This window comes from Bos indicus x Bos taurus, chromosome 10, assembly GCF_003369695.1.
Source record: "Bos indicus x Bos taurus breed Angus x Brahman F1 hybrid chromosome 10, Bos_hybrid_MaternalHap_v2.0, whole genome shotgun sequence".
In the NCBI taxonomy this organism is placed as follows: domain Eukaryota; kingdom Metazoa; phylum Chordata; class Mammalia; order Artiodactyla; family Bovidae; genus Bos; species Bos indicus x Bos taurus.
The window spans coordinates 30,332,868-30,346,033 of NC_040085.1; the positions used below are offsets into that span (position 1 = coordinate 30,332,868).

The following is a 13,166-nucleotide window of genomic DNA, read 5'->3' on the forward strand; positions in this document are numbered from 1 at the left end:
TGGGTTGAGGCTTGGTTCCTGGCCCTGCTCTCCTGGTCTTATAATGGAGGTTTCCTTTTCTCTTTGCTGTCACTGTGTGTCCTGGTCTTTTCACCTCTGGGACCACCCTCTGTGACTCCCCTATTGGTTCTGCTTTCTCTGCCTCATCAAAGAGAGGCAGGGACGCAACCCTATGATTCAGCCTTCTATCAGTTGTTCTTATCTCTTTACCTTCTGTCCTTCCTTTGAACTCTTAGACTTCACTAACCTTCTGTGGTGCCTCTGTGAAGGGCAGGTTGGCAGTATCCACCAAAAGTCTAAATGCACATAACCCTCATCACAGTTCCACTTGCAGGAACTCATATTGTGGCTATGCTTAAACGTGTGTAAAACAACTTACCAGCCAGCCAGTCAACTGCACCATTGTTTATAATAGCAAGGAATTGGAAACAATCTCAGTGTCTGTCAACACATCCTATAATGTGTATAAAAACAGCTGTGGTGGTGTTTTAATCATAATATTACTAATAAACCCTGAGGCAGCATGGGCTAGTTTTTAGTAGGGAGGGAGGAAGGTAGGGAAGAAGGACCTAAATCAAGAGGGACTGATCAGATCAGATAAGTCGCTCAGTCGTGTCCGACTCTTTGCAACCCCATGAATCGCAGCACGCCAGGCCTCCCTGTCCATCACCAACTCCCGGAGTTCACTCAGACTCACGTCCATCGAGTCAGTGATGCCATCCAGCCATCTCATCCTCTGTCGTCCCCTTTTCCTCCTGCCCCCAATCCCTCCCAGCATCAGAGTCTTTGCCAGTGAGTCAACTCTTCACATGAGGTGGCCAAAGTACTGGAGTTTTAGCTTTAGCATCATTCCTTCCAAAGAAATCCCAGGGCTGATCTCCTTCAGAATGGACTGGTTGGATCTCCTTGCAGTCCAAGGGACTCTCAAGAGTCTTCTCCAACACCACAGTTCAAAAGCATCAATTCTTTGGCGCTCAGCCTTCTTCACAGTCCAACTCTCACATCCATACATGACCACAGGAAAAACCATAGCCTTGACTAGACAAACCTTTGTTGGCAAAGTTATGTCTCAGCTTTTGAATATGCTATCTAGGTTGGTCATAACTTTTCTTCCAAGGAGCAAGCGTCTTTTAATTTCATGGCTGCAGTCACCATCTGCAGTGATTTTGGAGCCCAGAAAAATAAAGTCTGACACTATTTCCACTATTTCCCCATCTATTTCCCATGAAGTGCTGGGACCAGATGCCATGATCTTCGTTTTCTGAATGTTGAGCTTTAAGACAACTTTTTCACTCTCCACTTTCACCTTCATCAAGAGGCTTTTTAGTTCCTCTTCACTTTCTGCCATAAGGGTGGTGTCATCTGCATATCTGAGGTTATTGATATTTCTCCCGGCAATCTTGATTCCAGCTTGTGTTTCTTCCAGTCCAGCGTTTCTCATGATGTACTCTGCATATAAGTTAAATAAACAGGGTGACAATATACAGCCTTGAACTCCTTTTTCTATTTGGAACCAGTCTGTTGTTCCATGTCCAGTTCTAACTGCTGCTTCCTGACCTGCATACAAATTTCTCAAGAGGCAGGTCAGGTGGTCTGGTATTCCCATCTCTTTCAGAATTTTCCACAGTTTATTGTGATCCACACAGTCAAAGGCTTTGGCATAGTCAATAAAGCAGAAATAGATGTTTTTCTGGAACTCTCTTGCTTTTTCCATGATCCAGCGGTTGTTGACAATTTGATCTCTGGTTCCTCTGCCTTTTCTAAAACCAGCTTGAACATCAGGAAGTTCACGGTTCACATATTGCTGAAGCCTGGCTTGGAGAATTTTGAGCATTACTTTACTAGCGTGTGAGATGAGTGCAATTGTGCAGTAGTTTGAGCATTCTTTGGCATTGCCTTTCTTTGGGATTGGAATGAAAACTGACCTTTTCCAGTCCTGCAGCCACTGCTGAGTTTTCCAAATTTGCTGGCATATTGAGTGCAGCACTTTCACAGCATCATCTTTCAGGATTTGGAATAGCTCAACTGGAATTCCATCACCTCCACTAGCTTTGTTTGTAGTGATGGTTTCTAAGGCCCACTTGACTTCACATTCCAGGATGTCTGGCTATACATGGACGTCACCAGATGGTCAACACCAAAATCAGATTGATTATATTCTTTGAGGCCAAAGATGGAGAAGCTCTATACAGTCAGCAAAAACAAGACCAGGAGCTGACTGTGGCTCAGACCATGAACTCCTTATTGCCAAATTCAGACTTAAATTGAAGAAAGTAGGGAAAACCACTAGACCATTCAGATATGACCTAAATCAAATCCCTTATGATTATACAGTGGAAGTGAGAAATAGATTTTAAGGGCCTAGATCTGATAGATAGAGTGCCTGATGAGCTATGGAATGAGGTTCGTGACATTGTACAGGAGACAGGGATCAAGACCATCCCCATGGAAAAGAAATGCAAAAAAGCAAAATGGCTGTCTGGGGAGGCCTTACAAATAGCTGTGAAAAGAAGAGAAGTGAAAAGCAAAGGAGAAAAGGAACGATATAAACATCTGAATGCAGAGTTCCAAAGAATAGCAAGAAGAGATAAGAAAACCTTCTTCAGCGATCAATGCAAAGAAATAGAGGAAAACAACAGAATGGGAAAGACTAGCGATCTCTTCAAGAAAATCAGAGATACCAAAAGAATATTTCATGCAAAGATGGGCTCGATAAAGGACAGAAATGGTATGGACCTAACAGAAGCAGAAGATATTAAGAAGAGATGGCAAGAATACACAGAAGAACTGTACAAAAAGATCTTCACGACCCAGAGGGACTGATGGACTGGTTAAATGTGTTAAAAGTGCTATGCAACCAAAAGTATGTATTACTGTGAATGATTTACAGTATATATTAAGGGAAAAGCAAGATGAAGAACTTGCATGCTTATAAATTCAGTACTCTGTCTCCTGATAGTCACACATACACACGCCCCCAAACTAGTAACTGAGAATACCTCTGGAGAGAAGGTTCGTTCATGTCCTTATGCTAGTCATGTCCAGCTCTGCGACCCCATGGAGTGTAGCCAACCAGGTTTTTCTGTCCATGGGATTTTCCGGGCAAGAATACTGGAGTGGGTTGCCATTTCCTTCTCCAGGTCCATGTATTACCTAAGCTAAAAACAAAATTGAAGATTATAAAAGTAATAATAAAAAAAAGTCATCCTTCTAATCAGGTATAACCTGCAGCATGGTGTTTTGATGTTTTGCAGCAAGTATGAGTCAGACCAGGGTTCAAATCCTAGCTCTGCTGTTTAGAAACTGAGCAACCCTGGGCAAGTCATTTAACCTCTCTGGTGTCAGTTTCTCATCTGGAAAGAGGAGCAAGAATGTGGTTGTGGCAGGATGGTTAGGCAGGTCGGCAATATAGATGGGGGCAGCAAACCTCCTGTGAATATTCATATAGTAAATACTTTAGATTTTGTATTGGTTACAACTGCTCAGCTGCTGTTGTAACATGAAAGCAGCCATCCACAATTTGTAAACTATTTGGTAAGGCTGTATCTTAATTTATAGACACAAATTTGAATTTTATGGGCTTTTCACATGTCATGAAGTATTGTTTAAGAATTCTTTTCAACCGTTAAAAAATATAACAGGTTGGACTAAATGTGGCCTGCAGGCCATAATTTGCCAGCTCTGATAAGATACTACAGATAAAGTACCTAGTGTGTGCCAGCCACACTTTTTTTTTCTTTTAATTATTTTATTTTTGGCTGTGCTGGATCTTCATTCCTGTGCATAGGCTTTCTCTAGTTGCCAAATGGGGACTACTCTCTAGTTGCAGTGTGACAGCTTCTCATTATGGTGGCTTCTCTTGTGGAGTGTGGGATCTAGAGCCCAGACTCAGTAGTTGTGGTCCAGGGGCTTAGTTGCCCCAAGGCATGTGGGATCGTCCCAGACCAGGGATTGAACCTGTCCCCTGCATTGGCGGGCAGATTCTCAGCCACAGGACCACCAGGGAAGTCCTCTGAGCACAGTTTCCATTAGCAGCAGCTTTGTTAGTATGACTCCAGGTCTTTCTCCACCTCTGGCTTCTCTGGGGCTCCCACTGCACTCCTCTCCCTTAAATTCAACTTCTCTATGGCTGAAGCCACATGTTGCTGCTAGATCTGGTTTCCCTTCTGCCCATGCCCTGGCTCTCCGTTGCCAGTTCCCTAGAGCTTGTCAGGCACAGCAGCCTGAAGCATCTGCCCGTTGTTTCTTAGATCCTCCTTTCCATCTCTGTCATCATTCAGTTGCTAAATTGTGTCCAGCTCTTTGTGGCCCCATGGACTGCAGCATACCAAGCTTCCCTGTCCTTCAGTATCTCCCAGAGTTTGTTCACACTCATGTCCATTGAGTCAGTGAGGCTATCCAACCATTTCATCCTCTGTTGCCCCATTCTCCTCCTTGCCTCAATCTTTTCCAGCATCAGGATCCATCCCTAAGCTATCTCTTAATTCAGACTGCTTCTGTTGCATCTGCCTTGAACTACTGCACTGGTCCACTTGCTGGTCTCCTTGCTCCATAGAAATAATTCTATTCCAGACAGATGGGTAAACAGCTGCTGCCGGGAGCTTAAGAATTCCCCTGCTACCCTAGCCCTTGGTCTTCCCTTAGTACTTCTGGAGCTTGATCAGGCTTTGCAGGAGGTCAGCTTCTAGTGCAGACTGGGCCTCCAGGCTTCTGTGCCACTATTCATTGCCAGTGTCTGTCCCCTTTCTGTACCATCAGTTGTCAAGTATTTGCATGTCAATCCTGTTTGTGCACATGCTCTGACCGAGTGTCCAGGGCCCTTGGAGATCTGGCCCAGCCCAGCTGGTCTCCTTAAAGTCCACCAAACCAGCCTTGCAAATTCCCCACTCCTTGTTTTGGCTCATCATGCTTTCTGCTATCATCAGCAACACAGAACATTCTTCCCCACAACCAAACAAAAAAAAAGTAAAAGAATTTTAAAAATCCTTTGTCTCAAAAAAAAAATCCTTTGTCTTTTCTTCACAGAGCCTTGCCTTTTTCCTCTAACTTGCTATGATCTTTCCTTTCTTTAAACATCCATTTCCTTGTCTTGTACATGTACCACAGACCCCTTCATCTTGGTGGGTCTTTTCTCTGGTTTTGCTTCCTGTGGCTGGGTCTTAACCTGCCTAACGGGACCATGACACCCTCAAGGGCAGTATGTCAGTTTCCTAGGGCTGCTATGCCAAAGTAGTACAAAGTGGGTGGCTGAAAACAATAGCAATGTATTGTCTCAGTTCCAGAAGCCAGACGTCCAAAATCAAGATGTCCACAGGGCCATGCTCTCTCTGAAGACCCTGGCTGAGGGAGGGTATTTTGTGTCCCCTTGTAACTGGAGGAGGCACCCTCTTCATGTGCCCGGTCATCATGGGACCAGGCTTGACACAGTGCTGCCCGGGAACTCTGTACTTAAGGCCTCTGTCCGGATGGGCTTCTCAGCAGTGATCTGGGCTGCAGAGAGAAGGGTGATGATGTTAATTACACATTAACTTATCTGGCATTTCAAAAGTGTTGTTACTCTAACTTTTAAAAAAATATGTTTATTTGGTTGCGCCGCGTCTCAGAGGTGGCACGCGGGTTCTTTGATCTTCCTTGCAGCATGTGGGTTCTTTAGTTGTGGCATGCAGGATCTTCAGTTGTGGCATACAAACTTAGTTGAAGCATGTGGGATCTAGTTCCCTGAACAGGGATCAGACCCAGGCTCCCTGTTTTGGGAGTGCCAAGTCTTAGCCACTTGGACCACCACAGAAGTCCCCTGACTTTTTAAAGCAGTTAGCACAAGTACCTGCTTATTGTAGAAAATAGGAAAATTCCTCCTTCCAAATATATGTGTGTATATGTATGTATATGTATATATACATATATTTTTTTTTTTCCTAAATGGAATCAGATGGCAATGCATTCAGTTATTTGCTTCAGAAAGTGGCTTTACAACATTAGAATGTCTTAAGTGTAACATATCTAAATAGAGGACAAGAAGAATGGTTTCATTGCGAAATTGTATCTGTGTCTCACCAGGCTGCTGAGTCCTAGGTTGGTCTAGTTGCCACCCATAGGGCACCAGCCCCTCACTTGAGGAGGGATCCTTCTCATTCAGTGAGAGTTCACCTTACCTCACCTTCCTCCCAGGGTCCCGGATCCCCATGGCCTGGGACGGTATAGACTTGAAGGTACAGCCCCAGGAGCCCCTAGTGCTGAAGGGTGTGGAGAACACAGACTGGCGTCTGCTGCGGGGTGACACAGACATCAGGGTCGAGGTGAGACACTGGGTGGCTCTCGGACCCCCACCTCAGCTCTCCAGGGCTCCTTCCTGGGGCCATAGGCCCAACTGTGGCTCCAGGAGGGATGGGGTGGATAAAAGCCGAGGATCCATTTAATACCAAGACCGTCTGCTCTCCCCAGTTGGGGCAGGGGCGGGGGAATGGCTTTTTGGGAGGGCCTGGAGCAGCTCCTGCCTGACGGCCATTCCTGTGCTTAGAGGAATGATCCAGACCAGGTGGAGCTGTGGGGACTCAAAGAAGGCAGCTACCTGTTCCAGCTGACGGCGACCGGTTCAGACCAGCCAGAGAGGACGTCCAACGTCACAGTCACTGTGCTGTCCCCTGAGCAGACGGAAGGTAAGGAAGCGGGGCGAGGAGGCCACCATGGGAGGCATCCCCCGCCCCAGTTGCCTGGCCCTTCAGACGCCCCTGACCAACTTCCCTGCCTGCCAGAATACTGCCTTGCATCCAGGAAGGTGGGCCGCTGTCGTGGTTCCTTCCCCCGCTGGTACTACGACCCCACAGAACAGATCTGCAAGAGTTTTGTTTATGGAGGTTGCCTGGGCAACAAGAACAACTACCTTCGGGAGGAAGAGTGCAAGCTCGCCTGCCGCAATGTGCAAGGTGGGCCTTTGCGAAGCAGTGTTGGGGCTCAGGTGACGTTCCCCCAGGGTAGGTGTTCTCTCTTCACGGATCAGGGATACCCCCATCCCTAGGCCCCCCATCAGCTCATCCCGGCTGGGGCCTGGCCCTGCCTCCTCTCACTCCTCTGTTTTTCTCTCCTAGGTCCCTCAGCAGAAAGGCATCATCCAGGTGGGCTTTGCTGCTTTCCTTGTTTCCCTTACCCCTGCCAGCTCTCCAGCCGGTATCAAGTCCAGGCCCCTGCCCACACTGCCCTGGCTCTACAACTCATTCCTGCCCTCAGAACGGAGGCCCACAAGTGCCTCACCCCCTGCAGCTCAGGATCCTCCCATCAGCCTTTGCCTGTTTTGTGTGAGGGTTTGAGGGGCAGGGGTGGAGAGGGAACAGGGGCTGTGTCATGATGCCGCCTGGGGGTAGAGAGGGCCAGGTAGATGATGGACTCGAGGTATTTGCTGGCCTCTGCACCCCCACCTGACCTCACCCTCCCCCTGGCCTCACCCCTACTCAGTGTGTTCTGGCAGCTGCCACTCCAGCAAGTTCCGCTGCGGTGATGGCTGCTGCATCGACAGCTTCCTGGAGTGTGACGACACTCCTGACTGCCCCGACGCCTCCGATGAGGCCACCTGTGAGAAATGTGAGGCCTGGGGGTGGAGGGCAGCGGGCAGGGCAGGGCAGAGCCAGCCCACTCACCCCACACCTCTGCGAGGCCCTTGTCAGGTCTGCACCTCTGATGATCTTTCATCTTTGCAGACACCAGAGACTTCGATAAACTCCAGAGGATCCATTTCCCCGGGGACAAAGGTGAGCTCCTGCCCTGGTCTCCTGGGTCAGGGCTGAACTACTCTCCTCACTCATGCCATCAGTGTACTGAAGGGGCTTGCTGTGGATACCAGGCTGTGGGCAGAAAGCTGGGGGCAGGGGTGTCCTGTGCTTTTCTTTCTGTGTTTGCTAAGCATCAAACACCTCCTGAAATTCTTATTTTTTTTTAGGCCATGCCACATGGCATGTGGAATCTTAGTTCTCTAACCAGGGGTTGAGCTCATGCCCCTTGCAGTGGAAACTCAGGGTCTTAACCACTGGATTGCCAGGGGAGTTCCAACACCTTCAGAAATTTAACCATGCCTACATATCACTGAGATGTTATTGATTTAACTTAATATATTAAAAAGGAAATTTCCGGGACTTCCCTGGCAATCCAATGGTTAAGACTCCACACTTCCAATGCAGGGGGCATGGGTTTAACCCATGGTCAGGGAACTAAGATCCCGCATGCTACGCAGCACAGCCAAAAATAAATAACTGAAATTGGAGATTAAAAAAGAAAAAGGAACTTTCACATCAGTACTGTAAATGAAAAGCCACTATTATATGTCACAATTTGAGATTTGCTTTTAAAATAAGTATAATAAAACATATAATAAAAAATTTTAGCTGGATGCTGTTGGCTGCCAAGGTTCAGACTGAGTCTTCTTTGTTAGAAGGCAGACCATCAAGTGCTGGGGAGAAACCAAGACCTTGATACAGTCAGGAATGCTGAAAGAAAATTAAGAAATAGTTATATGAGTCAGCCTAGGGTAATTCTGGACCCACACTTACTCTCTTGCATTTATCTTCCTTGCTTCTAGCAGCACTGCAAATGGCCCAGATATTCCTGGGGCCCCCAGGGCCCTCACTGAATCACAGCCATCCCCAGCCTGAGGAGGGTCGGGGGTGGCGGGCAGCAACCATGTGGAGCCTAGTGGTGGCAGGGAGGTCCCGTGGACATTCACACCTTCGTCTGCTCCTTACCCTGCAGGGCACTGTGTAGACATGCCAGACACGGGCCTCTGCTCAGAGAGCATCCCCCGCTGGTACTACAACCCCTTCACTGAACACTGTGCCCGCTTTACCTATGGCGGTTGTTATGGCAACAAGAACAACTTTGAGGAGGAGGAGCAGTGCCTTGAGTCCTGTCGTGGCATCTCCAGTGAGTGGGGCAGAGGGGGGCCGGAAGATGGGGAGGTGAAAGGCTTAGCTGAGCATTCAGCTCTGTCTCAAGGCGTGGACTGGTCAGCCTTGTCGTCAGAGCACCTGAACTAAGGGTGGGAGAGGATGGCAGTGGGGTGTCTGGGGCACTACTGATGAGCAGCTGAGTCTTCAAACCTTTCATATTGACTTATCTCCCCCGCCTCCATTGGTTTGTAGAGAAGGATGTGTTTGGTCTGCGGCGGGAAAGCCCCGTTCCCAACACAGGTAAGCCTCCCGTCTGCCTGTCACCACTGAGTAGGTATCAACTGAAAGATCAACTCCACTCAATTGGTTGTGAGAGCCTAAGCCTGTGTTGAGAGGATCCTGAGGTTGGCTAAAGGGACAATGGTGGTACCTGCCGGGGCAAGGGAGAGAAGGATAGAAATACATGCCAGGTCTGCGGGCCATCAGTGTCCTCCCCGTATCAGCTGCAAGTAGAGTGACCTGGAGCCAAGATCCAGCAGAATCCCTCCCACCAAACTCCCAGCAGAGCAGTTTCAGCTGCTCACATGCCCAGGGTCCTTATTCCACCACCACCACCCACCTCGTCCGTTTGCCTAAGTCCCTTTGATACAGAGTAGGGGTGGGCGTCAGGACCCAGCAGGCTCTGGTAGTGCTTCATCCGGCCCTTCCTCCCCCAGGCTCCCTGCCTCCCCCAGGCCCCGTGGAGGTGGCCATTGCAGTGCTCCTGGGTACCTGCATCGTGGTGGTGGTCGCCATTCTGGGCTACTGCTTCTTCAAGAACCAGAGAAAGGACTTCCACAGACACCGCCACCCCCCACCTTCCACCCCCACCAGCTCCAAGGTCTCCACCACTGATGACATGGAACACCTGGTCTATTACCAAACAACTAGACCCCTCTGAGCCTGGGCCTCTCCAGGGCTCTCGCCATCTCTCACCCAGCCCTGCTTCCTAGCCAAGACGGAGGCCTGGGCTGGGCAAAGACTTCGGGACCAGACTTCTCCAGCCTGTTTCCCAGGGCTGTTCTGCCTCCAAGGCCAGGGCTTCAGCTCCTCTTGGAGGAGTCTCAGCTAAGTCCAGGCTACTTGTTCCTGAGAAAGCTCACAGGTCTGCAAGGAGCAGAAAACCTTTGAGCCAGGAGTCCCAAAGAAATGGACCTCTCCACGTAGGATTTCAGAGGAAGTTGGAGTTTTGCTTCCAGTTCCAAGCTGCCTGCCCCCATCCCATGACCTTGGGAAAGGGCTTGGGACAGCATCAGAGGCTGGAAGCCCCAACCCTTTCCTCCGCATCTGGCCCTCCCATTCTGCAAAGTCCAGGGCTCCAGTGGGCGGCGGTCTGTGGGGGGAAGGACTTCCCTGTATATTTTGTGTTGTACAGAGTTCCTTTTTGTTTATTTAATGCCATGGGGGGTGGGTGAGAGGAGTAGGAAGTGGCTCTCTGGCCCCACCCCTTCCCCTGCCCCCCATAGTAAGCCCCAAGCCAGCCCAGCCTGCACATGGAGCCAGATCCTCCACACCCACTGGAGCTCCCTTGTTTCCACGGGCCAGAGTCCACTCAGTGGAATAAAGTGATTTATTCTGTGAGTCTCCTGCCTCTGCTCTGTGGGCCAGGAAAGGGACAGGCTGCTGGGGGGAGATGGGACCGTCCTGTCCAACCGGTTCCGGCTTTGGTCATCCTGTTCAGCAGGTTTTCCCACCCTTCCCGAAACTGTCCTAGCCCCAGCCCCTGAGGGTGGAGAGACTTGCCAAGTCTGACCACCAGGGGGGAGGGGAGAAAGAGCCCTGGGAATAGGGACCTAGGAAGGCCATGGAGCTCTGTTTCTTCCTGGTTTGGGCCTGCAGTATGCAGTCGAGGACTTGGGGGGTGGGGGGTGCATACACTTGAACCCTGGTTTGGTTTTTTCATTTTGTAGCCGAGGCTTTCAGGATCTTAGTTCCCTGACCAGGGATTGAACCTGGGCCCCTCCAGTGGAGCCACTGGACCGCCAGGGAATTTAACTGAACCCTGGTTCTTATCTCTGCTCCCTTTGGTGTAGGGGCTGGGGACAAGGGGCCCATCTGGTCACCCACAGAAGCCTTTGCTTCTCACAGGAGTTTAGCTGCTCCCCAGGCTCTGAGCTCCTGCCATTAGTTCAGGTGCTCGCCTCCAATCCACACCCCTCTGTTTGTTTGAGCTACCTACATGCTTGTGCAAAAAAAAATCATTCCGTTAATTCATTCATTTATCCAACCAATTATTTATTGAGCTATGTACCAGGCACCACCAGTCCTTAGAAGTTTGGTATTTTTAAGCATATAGGAAGCGCTGTGTAAGTGCTTTAACATATCTCAAGTGATTGCCTCAGCACACAATCCCAGGATGAAGGTATTACCATTATCCGCGTTTTACAGGTGAGGAAACTGACTCAGCAAAGATCATTTCCTAAGGTCTTAGAGCTGGTACCGGGGGATTGATTTAAACCTTTACATTACAAGAGAGAGACTTTTTTAAATTGTGGAAAGTGCCACACAGAAAAATCAAATAGCAGTGTGAGAGGTTGAGGACTACTTTTAAAGGGTGGAAGAGCAACTGAGGTTAATGTCCATATTTGAGTCCTAAGTGTACAGCTCAATAAATTTCCATAACTGCACACACCCAGGAGACAAGCACCCAGATCAAGAAGCGGAGCCTTGGGATTTCCCGGGTAGTCCAGTGGCGCTCCCAGTGCAGGGGGCCCGGTTTTGACCCCTGGCCAGGGGTGGCACTGGTGGTAAAGAACCCGCCTGCCAATGCAGGAGACTTAAGAGAGGCAGGTTTGATCCCTGGGTTGGGAAGATTCCCTGGAGGATGGCACGGCAATGCACTCCAGTATTCTTGCCTGGAGAATCCCATGGCCAGAGGAGCCTGGTGGGCTACAGTCCAGAGGCTCACAGAGTTGGACACGGCTGAAGCGACTTAGCACACACACAGGGAACTAGGTCCCACATACCATGACTAAGTGTTCACATGCCACAGCTAAGGCTTGGTGCAACCAAATAAGTAAATTAATTTTTTCTAAAAGAAGCAAAACCTTATTAGCAGCCCAGGACAGGCCTCTTTTTGATGGCTTTCTCACAGCCCTTGCGCCTGTGGTACTGAACTGGCCCATCTTCACCCTTCTCATGAGTGCTCATTCCTGAGATCCTCTAGGGATTACTCCCTGCTCTACATCCTGTGTCTGCTAACAGGACCCTCATCACCAAGCACCCCCTTTTCCATTTAGTTACCTGTCTTCCCACAGTGCTGCAGACACAGATGGCATCTTAAATCACCTGAGTCTGCAGCTCGCCACACCCCCTCTATGACCTTAGTAAATGGTAGTGGTTCAATAAACATTGAGTAGATGGCAGGGGTGGGGCCTTTACTGTGCTTTGGCTGTTTCCATTTCAAAGGGCATTGTATTTTGCTTCCTACTTTGCCAGCCACTCATGCATCCTTCAAGGTTCAAAATGGGCTTGATTCCTCCTCTCATCCCCACAGCACCAGGAAACTTCATTATCCCTTGGTTCTCTATGAGCACTTCCAGGCTGATGTCAATTCTGTATCTCAATACCTAGAAGAGTAATCAACACAGAATAAGAGCTTAATAAGTGTTTGTTGGACTGAAGGGAGCATCCTCCTCTTAGGGAGGGTGGAGATGAAGTGAGATGACGGCAGACAAAAGTGCCTTCCCTAGCAAGAGCTGCTGGGAGGCAGGCAGGGCTGAGTCAGCTGGCTGACGAGAGCTGGGAGTGCAGAGGAGCCACTAGGGGGCGCTCTTATCACTGCCAGGAGCTGTCTTTGCGGCAAGAGTTGAACCCAGAGTACACAGTCCCAGACAGGTGTCAGGTGTGGAGCAATAAAAGTTGACACACAGCACCTGCTTTTCTGGAACTTACACACTGGAGTGCAGGTGGAAGGAATGCAAATACTGTACCTAAACAATTTGGTCCCCGAACTGCTGAGACATTCCCAACTGTTCTCTGCTCTGTCCCCAGCCAAATGACTCCTTTTCCCAGAACTTTCACACCTCCTTTTCTTTGTATAGGCAGTTGCCTCCACCTTGAATATCTCTTTGCTTCTGGAAAGCTCCTGCTTGATAATCCAGCTGAAAAAGCCACCCTCTCATAGCTGCCCTGCATACATATGACCGGGTGTTAGCTTAAGTGGGACAAGGCTCCTCCACTCTGGGATGGAGGCCGGGTCTTATTTACCTCAGTATCCACCGTGCCAGGATCCCCTTGGTTACAGCGTATCCC

At 49.2% G+C, this 13,166-nt stretch overlaps 1 protein-coding gene across 8 annotated transcripts in view; it reads left to right on the forward strand.

The window, feature by feature from the left end:
- The window catches only part of SPINT1 (serine peptidase inhibitor, Kunitz type 1), a 14,006-nt gene extending 3,513 nt beyond the window's left edge, over positions 1–10,493 (forward strand). For 2 of the 8 annotated variants that reach the window (XM_027553552.1, XM_027553551.1), the window contains exons 3-11: positions 6,169–6,296; positions 6,518–6,656; positions 6,753–6,971; positions 7,086–7,112; positions 7,450–7,575; positions 7,692–7,742; positions 8,737–8,907; positions 9,126–9,173; positions 9,590–10,493. In XM_027553552.1, coding sequence (XP_027409353.1) covers positions 6,169–6,296; positions 6,518–6,656; positions 6,753–6,971; positions 7,086–7,112; positions 7,450–7,575; positions 7,692–7,742; positions 8,737–8,907; positions 9,126–9,173; positions 9,590–9,813 — 1,133 coding nt within the window. In that variant the 3' untranslated portion in view covers positions 9,814–10,493. The remainder of the gene's footprint in view (positions 1–6,168; positions 6,297–6,517; positions 6,657–6,752; positions 6,972–7,085; positions 7,113–7,449; positions 7,576–7,691; positions 7,743–8,736; positions 8,908–9,125; positions 9,174–9,589) is intronic. The other 6 variants (XM_027553554.1, XM_027553553.1, XM_027553555.1 and 3 more) reach the window with 5 other exon arrangements.
- The last annotated feature ends 2,673 nt before the right edge of the window (positions 10,494–13,166 follow it).